The 17,640-nt window shown below is 36.3% G+C and overlaps 1 protein-coding gene across 1 annotated transcript in view; it reads right to left on the bottom strand.

The window, feature by feature from the left end:
• The window catches only part of LOC149786473 (nuclear migration protein nudC-like), a 51,041-nt gene extending 33,609 nt beyond the window's left edge, over positions 1-17,432 (bottom strand). Inside the window, exons 1-3 of the mRNA XM_089976928.1 lie at positions 17,267-17,432; positions 7,984-8,061; positions 5,635-5,850 (exon numbers count right to left, since the gene is read on the bottom strand). Coding sequence (XP_089833054.1) covers positions 5,635-5,850; positions 7,984-8,061; positions 17,267-17,341 — 369 coding nt within the window. The 5' untranslated portion in view covers positions 17,342-17,432. The remainder of the gene's footprint in view (positions 1-5,634; positions 5,851-7,983; positions 8,062-17,266) is intronic.
• Between the last annotated feature and the right edge of the window lie 208 nt (positions 17,433-17,640).

The raw sequence follows: 17,640 nt of genomic DNA, 5'->3' as shown, positions 1-17,640 counted from the left end.
AATAAACCTTTGCGTAAGTTAAAAGTACCGGAAGCCATTACTGATATATCCCGCAAAGAATTCCAAAATGAGCAAAAACGTGACGCGTCTTTACGTGCAACCTCTGAGAAGGCATTAACGGGTACCGTGAGAAAGTGTAAGAACGGGGGTACCTCTAAATTCCTTGTTCAAAAGGGTTTAATGTACAGGGAATACTCTACATCGGATAGGAAGTTCTTGCAATTAGTGGTTCCCCAGAAATTTAGGGCACATGTACTAAAGGTTGCGCACGAGTCGAGTATGGCAGGTCATTTAGGCGTAAAGAAAACAACGGATAGGGTATTAAGAGAATTTTATTGGCCTGGCGTCAATTGCGACATAGCGCGGTTCTGTCGCTCGTGCGACGTTTGCCAGAAGACGATCTCTAAGGGCAGGGTAACTAGAGTACCATTAGGTCAGATGCCCTTGATAGATACTCCGTTCAAACGAGTAGCCATCGACATTGTAGGACCAATATTTCCGCATAAAGATCGGAAAAACCGATACATCTTGACACTGGTAGATTACGCTACCAGATATCCAGAAGCCATAGCTTTGCCATCAATTGAAACCGAACGTGTAGTCGAAGCGCTCGTAGACATGTTCAGCAGGGTCGGAGTGCCCGAAGAGGTTCTTACGGATTGTGGAGCGCAATTCACCTCAGATCTTATGGCAGAAATTAGTAGGTTGTTGTCCCTTAAACAGTTACGCACAACACCTTACCATCCTATGTGCAATGGATTGGTCGAGAAATTCAACGGCACATTGAAGCAAATGTTACAGAGAATGTGTGCGGAAAGACCGAAGGATTGGGATAGATATATGAACGCCCTTCTGTTCGCATATCGTGAGGTTCCTCAGGAAAGCTTGGGTTTCTCCCCGTTTGAACTATTGTACGGTAGGACAGTTCGTGGTCCTATGCGCATACTTCGTGAACTGTGGACAGACGCGTTCGCGGACGAAGAAGTTATGACCACATACCATTACGTAGTTGATTTGCGCGAAAGATTAGAAAGTACTTGTCAAATGGCGCAAGACGAACTCGCGAAATCTAGTCGTAGGTACGCCAAGTACTACAACCGAGGAACTCGGAGTAAAAAATTTGATGTAGGCGATCAAGTGTTGGTGCTTCTCCCAACGAATAACAACAAGCTGCTAGTCCAATGGAAAGGGCCATATGAAGTCAGACAGGTGAAAGGCGAAATGGATTATATCATTGATATGGAGGGGAAGTCCAAGACATTTCATGCCAATATGCTTAAACTCTACGTAGCGAGACCTGGACAAACGATTGATAAAGGGATTTTGAATGTAGTATGCGTTGCGGTGATAGAGGATAGGTCTGGTGACGAAGCGGAATTCGTCTCCAGCACAGAAATACCCCTTGAATACCCCATGGACGTTGGTAAAGAAAGTATTGACCAGATAAATGTATGCCCTGAGTTATCGGAGGGTCAACGTACACAGATTATGGAGGTTTTGTCCAAATATCCAGATGTGTTCACGGACAGACCAGGCTGTACGGGTCTAATTCGACACGAGATCAAATTGAATACCACTGAGCCTATCAGGATTAAAGGATATCCGATACCCTTTAATGCACGGGAGACAATCAGCGAAGAAGTGATGAAAATGTTAGACCAGGGAGTGATCGAACCTTCAAACTCCCCATACTCGTTCCCCGTGGTGTTAGAAAGAAAGACGGGACCAACCGATTTTGCATCGACTTTCGGCAATTAAACAAGATCACCGTATTTGACACAGAACCAATGCCAGATATGGAAAGTGTATTTTCAAAATTGGCAGGTCATAAATACATTTCCAAATTAGATCTAAGCAAGGGATATTGGCAGATACCCATCGCCGATAATGCCCGCGAGTTGACGGCATTCGCAACTCCCAAAGGACTGTTTCAAGTTAAAGTTATGCCTTTCAGTTTAGTCAACACCGGTGCGTCGTGCGTTCGTCTCATGCGCAAATTATTAAACGGAACGGAAAACGTCGACAGCTTCGTAGACGACATCTTTGTTTACACGCATACATGGGATGAACATGTTAAGGTATTACGGGATCTGTTCGATAGACTTCACATTGCAAACCTTTCAGTTAGGCCTACTAAGTGTAGCATAGGGTATTCCAGTCTGGAATGTTTGGGACATCTGGTAAGTGGACTAGGCCAGTTGCAGCCTCATCCAGATAAAATAGGAGCAATCAGGGATGCCCCTAGACCAGAGACAAAAAAACAAGTAAGGTCTTTCCTAGGTCTAATCGGGTTCTACAGGAAATTCGTCCCCAACTTTTCGGCTATTGCCAGCCCATTAACGGATTTGACTAGGAAGGGGCAACCGAATAAAGTTTCATGGGGTGTATGCCAGGAAAAAGCGTTTAACACTCTAAAACACAAACTGGTAAGTGCACCAATTTTAATGTTGCCGGAAATAGATAAACCTTTTGTACTGAGGACTGATGCGTCCGATACGGGTCTTGGGGCTGTTTTGCTACAGGAGCAAGGGGGGATGAAATTGCCCATTGCTTATGCAAGTAGGAAATTGCTCCCTAGAGAGGAAAAGTACTCCGTGATTGAAAAGGAGTGCCTGGGTTTAGTATGGGGAATAGGAAAATTCCATACATACCTTTTTGGGAGGGAGTTTACCTTGCAAATGGACCATCAGCCGCTTTTATATTTGAATAAAGCAAAGGTCACCAATGCAAGACTGATGCGTTGGGCGTTGTCTTTGCAACCATACAGTTTTCGAATCGAGGCAATTCGAGGGTCAGAAAATGTGGGAGCTGATTTTTTAAGTAGGGTGTAATTAGCAAATCATTTTGTTCGGTCTGAAAATTGGAAGTTTTAATAATGATTCATTGTTCACATTCCGTGATTGTTCTAAAAGTGATACCACTTTTTTTTTAGGGGGGAGGTATTGTCACGGAATGGTGTAAATGTTGTTAATTAAATACATGTACTCGGGTTTCGTTTCTTTTCTCTGTACAACGATACCCGAGGGTGATTATAATATGGTCTATGTATTTCGAAATCGTGAGTACGATTCGTCCTGTGCCACACGTGCAAGGTGCCTTTGATAAAGAATAACGAAAATTCTAAAGGTATAAATACGTTACTACATGTAAAGGACCTTTACAATACTAATGGTTTTGTCAGCAAGCGGCCTGCTAAAAGGATTCGCACAACTCCAGCTGTAGGGGTAGGTAATTTTGGGGTTTTAAGTGATAACTAGTGTAGTACCATATTTACCTTTGCATGTTTGTTATAGTTTTCTTTACATACCATAATGCGTGCATTTTTTATTCTTGTTGCGACGTAGTGCAGGATTTGTATTGGTAATGTAAAGTTACATTTTTTTAAAAAAAAAGTTGTTTACTATTGTCTTATCGAGCAGGGTTAGGTTTACTATTGAACCTCTGTTTTGTAATTGCCATAATAATATAATCTTTATAACTTACCATGTATAACGTCCTTACGTTATGTCTGTATCAAGTTTAGTACACTGTATCGGGTATATTTTCAGCTGTGTTTTTGATGGTAGGAATATCCGGGGTGTCCGGTGTTGTCAGAGTGTAGAAACGTCCGTGTGTCCGGAGCGTTTAAGGTGCCGGAGCGTCTAATGTCTAGCGTCCGGAATGTCAAGAGTGACTAAGGTGACCCAGCTGTAGAGCCGTCAAAGGACAGGGGGTCCGGAGGGTCTAATATTTCAAGTGTCCGGAGGGTCTAATATTTCAAGTGATCATAGTATTCCGAGGGTCCGGAGTCTATATTGATTGTGAAATTGATTCGGAGGAGCTGTGGAGCGAATATGGTGCACGGGTGACGGAGTGCATCTCCACACATGTATTTTTAGCTGTATGCTAATTTTGGGTTAGTAAGACCCAGTGTATTATTCAGGACTGGAAGGATAGATTGTATATCCGTTCTTGTTTAGTGACATAATTTCGCTACATGAGTGAATACATTTTTTACTATGTGTAAAGACTTACATCGTTTACTATTTGAGTGAACTATATTCATCTTTCCATTATTGAATCATTTGTGAAATCATTTATCCTGTGTTTTAGGGTTACTGAACTAAATTTATTTGTATATTTTTCCCATCTTTGAAACTGTGCGTTTTTTTGTTAAATAGATCCAATATTTGGATTATAAATACGCACACATCTTCATAATCCACTACTCATATAAATCGCCACATTAAACCATATATCTGTGTCGTCAAAACGTGTTCTGTTGTTAATCCGAAATATCCCACCCAGTTATCTTGTTACAGTCGTAACAAGGTCAGGTACTAAAGTGGAATGCAAATACTAATCAGTATTAAAATGGAGAATTAAGATAGTGCAATATTGCATATCATATCATGAAATTAATTTTGATGTATAATATTTAAATATGAGGAAGATGGAATACAATTCAGTGAGAAAACTCCTGCATTCACTCAGATTTGAGAAAGAGCACAAGGAAACCATTTTCATCTGACAGCCTCCTTGGAAAGCAGATCACATTTCAGCACTAAGTGCTAAAATGAGCCAAAATGACATGAGCATTTTTTTCCTCTGGGAGGGCTGGATTTGTGAGGTTGTTGAAGGACTTCTGATGTATTACAACAAATTATTAAATTCAATGAAATGAAAAAGTGCCTGAAATCACACGCAAAACACCATCAAGACTGGAAAAAATTTCAGGAAACTTTACTAACATATCACTGTGATCATTGAAGATCTTAACTTCCTGTTCACGTGCAAATATCATGCATTTACTTCACACAGACATTCTGCACAAAAAACTACAAGACTAAACCTAAACTCTGCAGAAAGCAACATATTTTGACTGTTGCATTTGGTGTTTGTGAATGAGAAATACTTGATGTTTATTCATTTGGCATTCAGAAATAATATCACTGATACCAATGCTATTTCATCAAATCAATAATACCTCACATAATTATGATTCAAAATATATCTCAGTCACCTACTTTTCATTACTAAAAACTATTTAACTCTTGCAGGAAACTGCAATGACCTTATATAAGACAGAACATCTATCCTCTTCTTGAAATTCATGGAGAAAATATTTGTTTCTATTGTTTGATATTTCCAGTGAGGTCATTTTAGATGCCTCATTTATCACATTCAAATTCAACAAAATTAAGTAAACTCTTCGTCTGTTTCCATAAATTATTTTTTAAAAAACAAACAAACAAAAAACGATTCTCATTTTATCTACCCTCTCTCAGTAATTAAAAAAGCCTTGGTTCAAGTCTAGCAAACATGTGTATTTGTACCACATAATAAAATTCCAAGCAAATGAGAACCATGTCTCCAGCCATCATACCATCTGCCTTAACCCTACAGCTTCTCCATAAATCCCTACTGCTTCTCCATCTGCGGGAATGTCAAATTATGACATGTACAACCAACCCAAATTATAATAAAAAAGTGTTAGTTTCAATCTTTATACACTTTAAGGGAAGCTAGGACAAAGTACCTATGCAACCATTAAAATGACCATGCACAAGACAATGAAAAAGGGGAATTAACCCTTTCCAAAAATCCCACTACTATCTCCCTATATTCTCCAAGCACTAAGAATATGAATCAAACCTCATTTAACTCTTTCTGCAATCTTTCAGCTTCTTCATCTGTTAGTTCTTTTATTTTTGGCTCCTCTCTGGCCTCTGCAAATCTTTTTTCTTCCTCAGCTTTCTTCTTGGCAATTTTCTCTAGCCTCTTCCTTTCCTCTTCTTCACGTTCCTCCTGTAACTTTGCCTGTTTCTCCAGGGCTATCTTTTGATGTTTCTTAAATCTATCCATGATCATCTGCAAATGAAATACGAAATACAGCCCTTCTTGTTCAATACTTCTAGTACCACTTCAGAAATACTTTTAGTGCTTGACATTTTAGTATAGTTCTCAAGGTCAATGGAGAACCATCTAATAGCAGAAAAGCATCCAATGAATATTGTCTTAATTTGAACTTTCAATTGGAAAAAATTAAATTTCCTTTACAAATAAGCAGTGTAAAAAGACATCTCACTGGTGACATTTTATTAGCGTGGTTAAGAAACCAGTTATGAGATTGCAAATTTTTCTGAAAACTCTTTTTGTTGGTTTAATAAATTTTTTATTTCCAAATACTATTCAAACTTAACTGTACTAATTATCTCTTGCAAACATATATCTGATGAAGTCTTTTCTTGGACCCAACCAAAAATCACTCTTTGAGATTGGGGCTCAGAGTAGACACCTAATATTGATTGTAAAAAATATGTGTCAAATCAGAAAACAACTTACACCTTACAACACATTTTGCGGATTCCACAACATAGCATTGTCCCATACGTTTCTGACCTACATAATTTGCATCTTGAAGTTAAATCTTTAATAAAATAATACATAGGCTTTGCTTTCAATGACTTGTAAATTTTTTCTGAATATATCTGCCCGATGATTTACGAAAACAGATAATCTAATAAATTGGTACATCCCAGACTTAGCGATGTCCGCCATTATTTCCTGTTAGGCCTACCGGTTCACTTACAGTTTCAAACTAATTTTATTACAAAATAGTGTACATGAGGCAGATAATATATATAAAGATCACCGATTCTGATCTTAAAACACAAATTGCTATTTACACACTATTGTTAAAGTTTTGAAACACAAGTTTGTATGTTTTTATCATCAAAGGATAGGATGCGGAAATTGATAGTTGCTACCTTACTTGGGAAAGGGTTAATGGTCAATCAGCTATCAAAACACATGCTTGTGAATGGGCAAGAGTTTGTTTGTCAATGTAACTGATATCAAAACTAGGCCTAGCTACTGATGTCTTGATGAATACATTTCGCTACAACACTAGAACTAAGCAGGCTAAGGTGAGGGGCATCTAAAAAGAAGTATGGTCAGTCAATGCACCTCTTAAAAAATAATAGGGTGAAGTTGTTTTCGCTTTCGAAGTTTACATTTTTTAGGCGTCTTAGTCACCCACATTTCGCCTGGTAGCATGACCCCTGGCCCTCCCAAAAAACTATGACAATTAGAAGAACTATTGGTTGCCATTGAGTTTAATTTCTACATTCTTTATAACACCGACATAGCTCTTGTTCATCCATCAAAGCGAGACTGAATTTTGTCAATCCAAGTAAGGACTTATTCCAAACATTAAGCTAGGCATCACACACTTTCTTACACTTAGCTACTGTCCCATCTGAACTATAAATTCTAGCAGCTTTAGCACTCTTCTGAATCTTGTTAAAATCTTCGTACGTTTGCCACTTAACCCCAAAATACTTATCAAAATTTACAAATGGCATTTTGTCTATGTCTCTACATGTCTCGATTCTGAGGTCATGTGCACTGCTTATTCTGCTACATTCTGGAATGATAATGAAAGCTGAAGTTGTTTATTTGATGTACTCTTATAAATGACCACATGTACATCTCTGGGTCTTTCTGCCTCTGAATTCAATCACTGTAAATATCAGTATATTTTCCCACCTGGCTGCCAGTCAAAGCCTTTGAACTTGCTGCCCAGCTATTGCATCCTGTTCTTCTGATGTACTCTTATAAAGGCAACATGTACATCAAGGGGTCTATCAGTCACTGAATTCTGTCAATGTAAATATCAGCACAGCTAATTGATCAACACATTTTCCCACAAAGCAGGTGGCTGAAGCAGGACTGGAAAGTCTTTGAATTTTGCCGCACACCTATTACATGCATACAGAGGACTCCTGCCTCAGTGAGTTTCTGCATCCCAGATAAAAAATTGGCATCCAAATACGAGTAATTAAGTGTGTCCGAGACCTCTGTGTATGTGTGTGTGTGTGTATGTATATATATATATATATATATATATATATATATATATATATATATATATATATACACACACACATAGCATCTGTTGGGTTTTTGGGGGTGGGGGTGGTTTTATGGAAAGATAAATACCTTTTCAGACTGCCCCTGTACTCCACCTGTGTAAAAGTCTGTCTTCCTGGCAAGGAAACTGAACACCATATCCAGGAGCTGCAAAAGAGAGCAAATGATGAACAAGCAAACCTTGCAGACAGAATCCTAACAACCTTTATTATCAAGATTTTTATTCTTCAAGATTCCAATTTCTATGATAAAATTTGTGTATAACATAAACATGGACATGATAGGGTACTGAATCATCTTTCTAAATTCGTGTAATTTGGACATGAAGTTTTGATGAAGCACATGCAGTATTGAAATATCTTTCAATGTAACTTAGTCATGAAGTTTTGATAAAGTACATGCAGTATTGAATGTCTTTCAAGGTAACTTAGACATGAAGCTGTGATGAAGCACATGCAGTATTGAAATATCTTTCAATGTAACTTAGTCATGAAGTTTTGATAAAGTACATGCAGTATTGAATGTCTTTCAAGGTAACTTAGACATGAAGCTGTGATGAAGCACATGCAGTATTGAAATATCTTTCAATGTAACTTAGTCATGAAGTTTTGATAAAGTACATGCAGTATTGAATGTCTTTCAAGGTAACTTAGACATGAAGCTGTGATGAAGCACATGCAGTATTGAAATATCTTTCAATGTAATAGTCATGAAGTTTTGATGAAGTACATGCAGTATTGAATGTCTTTCAGTGTAACTTAGACATGAAGTTTGAAGTACATGCAGTACTTAAGTGTCTTCTAAGTAACCTGTGCCAATATTATCGGACATTTCCAAATCGCTGCAGATGTACCAGAATGAACGTAACTTACAAATTACACATCTAGTGGGATTAAAGTGTGCAAATGATTTTTGCAATTACCAAAGTACCTTTGCATTACCATTATAGTGAGAGAAAGTCTCGATTGTAAGATCATTCTCAAATTTTTTGAAAACATCTGCTCATCGGAAAGGGGTGGTAATTATTTGTAGATGACAACAAAACACACAGATATAGAACCAATAATAGAGTAAAAAACTGACCTATCAGTCAATAAATTGCACATGATCGTACAATCTGCCACAAACAGCTTTTATACACTGAAATATCTACTACTTTAAAGATTATTTTCATTTTTCTAAAGAACCATTAGACATCACCACTTCTCCCATGTCCCATTTTCTTTCCAAAATTATGAAAAATCAAATGGTACTGACCAGAGCATTAGGTGACTAATGGAAAATATTTGAATATTACAGCTGCTTTTCACTATAACACCCTTCATTATACCAGTAATGCAAAAATTCCATATACAATACAGTCAAACCAAGGACCCCATACAAATTTCACATAAACATTTAAATGTCTATTTCCAATATTCATTTGCTTCATGTTTTACGAAATTATATTATACAAGTTGTTCATACCATTTATTTATTATCTGCACACAAAATGAAGCAAAATATCAATGCCATTACAGGCATATGTTTTTAAAAAATATGAATTCACGCTTCACCTGCGTTACACTTATGAGAGACAAGTCATTCATAGGTGGTATAAGCTTTGATTATTCAAGTATAACTGAACTGCAAGTTTATGAACATTGTCATATTCTGCTTAACAGTTTAGTGCAAAAGTTTCATGTCCAGGGTTTACTGCAAAACAGAACATACTAAGATTTTCCACCATATTAATCAATTTCAATGAGATTCAAAACAAACAAAAAAGAGAATCTCATAGTTTTATATTAAATGCATATTTATTTAGTTATTTTTTTTAAAAAACCTACTGAAATAAATCTATAAGTTTTGATGTACCCTAGGTATCAAATCTGTAATTAATCAGCATGTATCTAACTGCAAAATTGGGACACAAGTGAGAATACATATATATTCAGGGCACACCTTGAAACAGCAACTTTTTCAGAATCCAGCCCTGATAGATTTCCAGAGTGGACACTATGCAAAGCAAATCTCATCCAGTGTAACTCATCTCCAGTTTTCAAGTTTCATTGGCCTGCATTTCAGTTCACAAGAATGCGATGGAAGCAGGTCCATTTCTTTTGTGAGAATTTGAATTTATCAGAAAAGACACCAGAGTAAGTAAAAGTCCGAATAAAACATTATTACTTGTAGTAAGACCCTGAGGCCCAAAACATAAATATCACTTACATGTAGGACTAGTAACTGGTGTGTGACAGGTGTTATGAAACACCCAAATCCACCCCAAGTCCAGGCAAATCCACACCAAATCGCAAAACCTACTGTCGCACCTATAAATAACAACGCTCTCCCCTCCCCAATTTGTTCTTTAAAACTTTGCGTTCTTGTGTCAGGTTGATCAACAATAAATACAAATGCAATTATGATATCTTTCGACTTTAATCTCTTAAGAAATAAATGACAAATCACTCCACTGCATCACTTCACCGCTCAGCCAAATACTACACGATGGAGAGATGGAGCAATTGGCCCGAACATGATTCCATATAAATGACCTATAAAATATATAAATGACCAAAAACAAATGTTGCAAATATTTTATTGTCATACAAAAGTGGTTTCTTTCTCTCTCTCTCTCTGTCTCTCTCTCTCTCAATACCCACAATCCTACATAATTAAATTGATTCGGTATTAAGATGGTGCAAAATAATAATCTGTAAGTACATTACTTTCTCCAATTGGTCATTTATAATATTTTTTAGTCCGTACTGATGCTGGCCTGGCTTTTTTCCAACATTTTCAGAAGCCATGAGACACTTAAAGTCTAGGTTGCTGGCACTGATATATCTGGATTTTGTTGTTGCTGGTGGTTTTTCCAGCATAAATTTGTGTATGTGCCTGTCTTTCTCCATTTGTGGCATACCATGCCATACTAGTTGTGGAATAATCTGTTGTTCCACTGAAGGTGCTAGACGCCAGTCTCCTTTGCTATAAATAGCACATCTGAGAAACAGAATTTGGTTTTTCATAATAGTTCCAGTCTCTTCAATAAGTTCTGGGAACTTGTTTCTGTCCCCATTAACTGCCGCCTTTACTTATATTCATGGAATCACTGTTATTATTTGTCCATGGTGCATTGATTACTCCTTCGCGTAATGGACGGAAGACATATGTGGTGATTTTGCTCAACACGAATCTTTGCCAACATGACTTGAAAACTGGAAATTGTTGTAAACAGGGTTCCAAATTATGACATCTTGAATCAAATTCTGTATCATCTGAGGCAAATATTATTCCATCATTTTTTTCAAAAATGATTTTGATTATTCTTTTATGGGCCAGTATATATGCCCCATTTTCTTGATGATGTCATCATACACTGTCATGAATGTGTTTGGTACATAACAGAAATTTTGCCTGCAGTAATTTGGCTTTCAGGGTGTTTGTCATGCTCTTTTCTTCATCACTTTCAATGGTTTATCACGCTTTGTGTCCAAATCGATCGCTAACATGTGAGAAAAATCTCATGTAAGTTTCCTCTTTGGCATCAAAATGTATTATGCATGGCCCAAACATTAGCAGAAAATCGTTGGTTCTATTGCTTGTCACACAATGGTTTTTGTAGGAAAAGACTGTTACACAGAAATGTCCCAAGTTGAAAGTTTTATCAACGCCTAGAACACTCCCGTCATCTCCTTCACAATTTCTGATCGTATCATCCATCTGTTGGTTGCTATAAACAATGACAACAGGTTTCTTGTGTTTCATCAAAATTATTTGTTGGATGACTGGATTATTGTGAAGCTCACTTAAAACACTGACCACATCATCAGCTATATTTATTCTGGAGTTCGTATTTTCTTAACGTTTTCATCTGCAGTCTCGGAATTTCTTGTCATTTATTTGTTTCATAGATTTTGAAGCAGTGGAACTGTTGTCTGCTATAAGTTTTGTCAGAACATTGCCGACTTTCTCATGCTTTGCCATTTCATCTGCTCTCAGAATAAATTTTGGGTCTGTCCTTACATATGGCTCCAATTTCTTAGTATTTCCGTGCTTTATAAAGATTATTGGCATTTTGCCACAGTATTCCACAATGGCCAGCATTTGTTGTTGTGCATTTTTTGAATGATCTGTCTTCCATCAATTTAGTATAATATCTATGCAGTGTTAAAACACTTGATGGCTAAGGAAATATTGGTTCATATGTGATCGCACCTTTGACCATTTTCTTGACACAGTACTGTTCCTTTTTCATATACATGGTATGTAATTGTCAACAGAATCGATGACAACAAAAGTCTTATTAACTGTTGTAGTACTTATCCAATCCCAAACACCACAGTCATTGGGGAAGATTTTTGCACCATTATTGTCCTCAGATGCTTCAATGACAATGTATGGGTTGCTTTTTATTCCTCTTTCAGTGGACATAATAACTTTCAGTAATTCCTCGTAGGTCATGAAGTTTCCAGGGCTGCTAGCTGGCATCATCGCTTGAAATGGAGCTGATTTATGGTGAGTATTGACATCTGACACATCAGATACGGTACAAGGATCTAGTGATTCCCTACATTCGTAGGTGGTTTCCGCTTCCATAATGTAACTGTCTTCTTCATACTCATCGGTTTGTAAAATGTCAGACAAATCATCTAAACTCGCACTGCAGTTCAGCGAATCAGGAGTTAATAAATTATTGACCGCACTGTTCTTATATTACTCATATCTATGGTCCATATCATCCTCATTTTGTGTCAAAGGGTTCTTTGACTTACATTTCATATCGACTACAGGAACAAAATGGTTTACTGCATACCAAGATCCTTGCTTTGGGAGTTGCCCTTAAGCATACCAGAGAATACTAATCATTGAATGTACTACTGGTACGTCTGCAGACAGTTTGAAAGCCATGTTTAAAATGTGTGCCAAGTCATTCATGCCATTGACCGTAGGGTACAAAATCTGCACCGAATGCTGGATAATATCACAGAGAGCCAAAATTGTCCATGCAGATGAGAAAACACCAATTGTAGCAGTCAATACAGGTAGCTTCAAAAGATGGTGATAAATATAAAAGTTACATTGTATGCGCTTCCTTTGCGGATGATTCATGTACAATGTTGAAGTGCGTACCATGCGAAGCCAGGTATGATAGCGTAACTGATTTGCTTTCGTCTCCATACAGGAGAAGGGACACTGCATTTAATAGGCAGTCGCCGTTACCAGTTGTGATTATCGGGTCACTGCTGACTTCATCAAAATATTTAATCATCATTTCCTTAGCACTCCACTCTGATGGGAGGGACAACAACGCCCTTGTCACATACTGGTTTGAACTAGATTTTAAAAAGGGTCTGACGTTGGACTGCTGCTGTTAACTTCACCAGGACCTTTGTCTCGACTGTCTGTAATCAAGAGATTAATTTGTCAGAGAGCATCCACAAGTGATATACAATGGACAAACACACTGATAAGTAGATCGAATCATAAATTCCATAACACACATATGGTCTTATTGATACAACAACTGATTCAGGCCTTGGTATTATCTTACTACAAGGGTCATGCATCCACAGGCTTATATATAAAAAATTTAAAAAAAGGTCACAAAGTTGCAAAGAATTAAAAAAATTAACAATAGCATTACCTCTATATTTTATTTTTCCTTTCCAACATCTTGCCTCTTCAATTTCCTTCCCTTTAATTCTTTCATGACACATATTTACTATCACTATTGATTTTATTAAAACCACCACAACCACGAAATAATCTTTATTTGGTTTATCTGGTATGTTTTGCGCTATATATAAATTCCCACAAATAATATGTCTATATCATTTTGCATAACTATAATGTCATTCCTCAATTTCTGTCTCATTTCATCCCTTGTTGTCTGTCTGTTAATTGCTTTTCTGTTCGTACTTTTCAAATTTTTTATGTCCAATGTTTTTTCTCCAGATTACACTACCCATCGCCATTGAAGAGACAAAGATTATATCAATCCATATTGTTAACGGTTGAGCGTGACCTTAATCTGATTATAATTACATAACAGCTTTGAATGTGATGAAAACTGATTTAATCAATTGCTGCTACAAATCTTGTTTATTTATCAAATGAATCTGCTCTATGCATATCATCACACGTGTCTTGAACATAGACTACTGTTTGACATTTGGAAACTGTAACAAGGAACGATTATTGTGGGTAACAGTTAGATTTCAATGCCCTTGGTATGATTTACACGATTTCTGTTTGTTCTTTTCTTGTTTTAATAAAAATTTATATGTACGCACCCTTAGTTGTGTCCATTAATTTCGCATACATGTACATAGAAAATTATTAATAAACATTCATTGTGACAAAGTAAGTTGTTCAAATGCTTTACTAATGCAAAGTGAGCACTATCCAAACCGGCTGATTATAATATTATATTTAGTTTAATATAAATTTTAAATGTGTAGCCTTATGTGTTTATGAAATATTTATTAACAATCAGGAATATATATTTGTGATTTACCTTCATCAAAAAAGATAAACCATGGCAAGATGTATATTCACTACAAATATTAAATCTGGCATGAAATTTGCATGGAAATCTAAAGATTCTAAAGTAATGAACATAAATTTGTAGTTAACTTTATCAAATGCCTTCTCCTGATCTAGGCAGATGAAGGGGCAGGCGATTTATTTTTGCTATGTATGGTTGCAGATGTTGCGAATCAAGTGGCCACTATAAAAAATTGAACGTTTTTCAAAACTCAACATGCTGGATCTATGTGTATGATGGCTGGCATAACATTACTAGACTTTACCAGCCAACAACCATTTTGAATTTACTGCATCATTATAAGTGAAATATAATATATTACAATTAATAAGATTCAAAATTTTGGTTGACAATAACTTAATACAACAGTGAGTGGAAATATACATTGAAAAAAGTAACAACCTATGGACCATATAACATTCTAGTAAATGAATCATTTTACAACAGTATTCACACAAAAAGTGCAATACACTATATACATGTGAATGCATTCTTGTCCATCTGATATGAAGACTAACTTACATCATGTTATGAAATTCACCTGGTGCGACTGATTTGCAATGTCATGTGATCAGGTTGTATCATAATTATAGCACACATTTAATATGTTGTTTAAAAAAATATAAATATTTGATAAAATATGTAAATTCATGCATAGGCTGCATTTGTTTGTAGATAGAATCGTCACTGAAACGGTTCAAAATCCATGGCACTACATGATGACTAAACACATAATTAGTTGTCTCTAGTAAAAGAATGTAGTTTTTGCATGGCTAACCTATGCATATTAAAATTCGTTACAAATTATAAATAAATGCCGGTACTTACATTCTGCAGACGATGCATGCCCATCAGGTAGTCAAACTCTTTACCATCCAATGTACGACACGAAATGCACACATAGTCCAGATCAATCTTTCCCCAAATTTTCAATTCATCGTCCGAGATTTCTTGACATTTTCTAGGATACCAGTTCTTACAAAATGAACATTTAACACAGTAGTTTGAACAATTTGATTTGCATCCACATGGAAACCTGGCATTGCATTTTTTTACTGAAATCTGCCATGATTCACTTAAAAAATGACAAATAAAAACAAGAAATATGCAGTATTTAAGCTTTGTTTCAAAATGAGAGATGAGCTCATGAAACATTACGATTATATACCTTGTATTTAGTTGCTTGTATTTAACACAATAATGTTTTGTTTAGACTGTCATTCAGTTTATTAATGATGAATACAAAAACTGAAACTCACACAATTTCCAAAGAAAACATGCTGGCCATTGTCAGTACTCATTATGCAATGAAAAACAAATCAAGGCTGGTTTTAGCTGGTTGATGGTAAACAAATATGATGTTTAAATTAATTGAGTAACTGAGAACTTGCAGCTTGACCAACTTATTTGGCAGGTTCTTTCATTGGCTTCATTTTCATAATTGTCGACAAGAATCACTTGCCACTTGCTGATTCTGTTCGGCAATTCATTTCATCTTTTGTGAGCGCCAACAATTTTCTAACTCTCATAATTAACTCCTGGCCTCAATTGCCCAATGGTCGAGTTATCTTTTTGCTATTCAACTAGTACCAAGAGGTCATAATCCTGTAATTGCTGGCAATAAAAACATTAAAAATGTAACTTAGTTCTCAATGTGTTGTAATTTGCACGTATGTAATAGTGCAGTTTTGTTTCTTTTTACATTCTGTTCATTAAATCACATTAGGTGTTTTATTGTTTTTTTTTTATCAGTACAGTGTCGGAACCGATACTCATCACCTAAAATTAAATTTGGCTGAAAAGAGATTTTGTTAAACATGTGGCTCTGATTTTGTATAGAAATATAAGTGAAGAATTAAAGCATAGAATTAAAACTATACACCAGTTTATAATATGTATGTATCTTATTAAGTACGTCTTCATTTGTGTCAGTCCATGCACTTATACGAATATTTTCCATATAGGTAAATAAGTCATAACAATCTTAAACAATCACCGATTTTGACAAATCTGATACCAATTTATAGATTTCTCAATCGATCTAACCCAACATAACTGTGAAAATGCAAACTAAAAAAGTTGGTAGTTTTTGTTCATTATCGCTTGCGACTTTACCAATCTTCACATTCTTGCTACGTGCTTCTACCCTTGCTTTTTTGCGATGGTGCCACATATTTCGAAGCTAACACTATATATTTTAAGTATAAAATTAAAACTATATGAGATTTATATGCATCTTATTAAGTACATTTTCATTTGTCACTGTCCGTACACCTAATGCCTTTATATAAGAACGTGACTAAGATATAGGTTGATTGTTTTTTATTTGGTGTGGATTTGAGTGGATCTGGGTGTTTCGTAACACCGGTGTGTGACCACCCAGTGACGAAATTGCAAGGTGATGGCGAATTCCTACTTTTTAGCAGGCAATGCACTGACCTCTAATGAAATTTAAATATATCTACAATGGGAAGTTCACAATAAACTCGTACTAGTTAACGCTTAAAATGGGACAACCAAGAATAGTGTTGCCAAATCATGCTTCCGCTCCGAAAGAAAATTGGGGGTGGGTAAAGAATGATTTTGGTCACAGTGGCGTGCCTGTCAACGTCATTCACTGCTCGCAACGAATACTACTTATAACAAATTATCGGAATAATGGCTATGATGAACAGTTATTTTGTTGGGGGTTGGGTCTTGTTGTTAACTGTACTGACAAAAATGAGTGCATGTAATGCCCGTAAGCCTACATAACAAAGTGCATGAATGAAAATACTTGCTAGTACGGCTGCTTGGGTTTCGAATATTCATTATCATTACCTCCGGTACACCTCCTTCTAACTGTGTTGCCATATTAAGCAACATGCCATCAAACCTTTCAGGATCTTCCGACATTTTTACTTAATACTGCGGACTTCTCGAAAGTGCAAGTAGCGGCGTGTCGTCGAATAACCCAATATTCCGGTAGGCCGAAGTTCCAGAAACGCCTAAAACGAGCCAGAACGAAATCGGAACCGGATTGGAACCAAACCGAACAGGAAGTAGGTGAAGTTCATGGTGTCACTTCTTTAATATGATATCAATACATAATCCTTGTTTCATTGTCAGAATTTAAAAGGTCCTTCATATAATCTTATCTGAAGCAATAGTTGATTCATACCGAAATTCTTCAGAGAGTAAATAATAAAAGTAAT

The sequence above is a fragment of the Sinohyriopsis cumingii genome, chromosome 12 (genome assembly GCF_028554795.1).
Source record: "Sinohyriopsis cumingii isolate HCF-2022 chromosome 12, ASM2855479v2, whole genome shotgun sequence".
NCBI classification, from domain to species: Eukaryota; Metazoa; Mollusca; class Bivalvia; order Unionida; family Unionidae; genus Sinohyriopsis; species Sinohyriopsis cumingii.
Note: the sequence above shows the minus strand (reverse complement) of the source record. Positions and strands in the feature narration are given on the sequence as shown.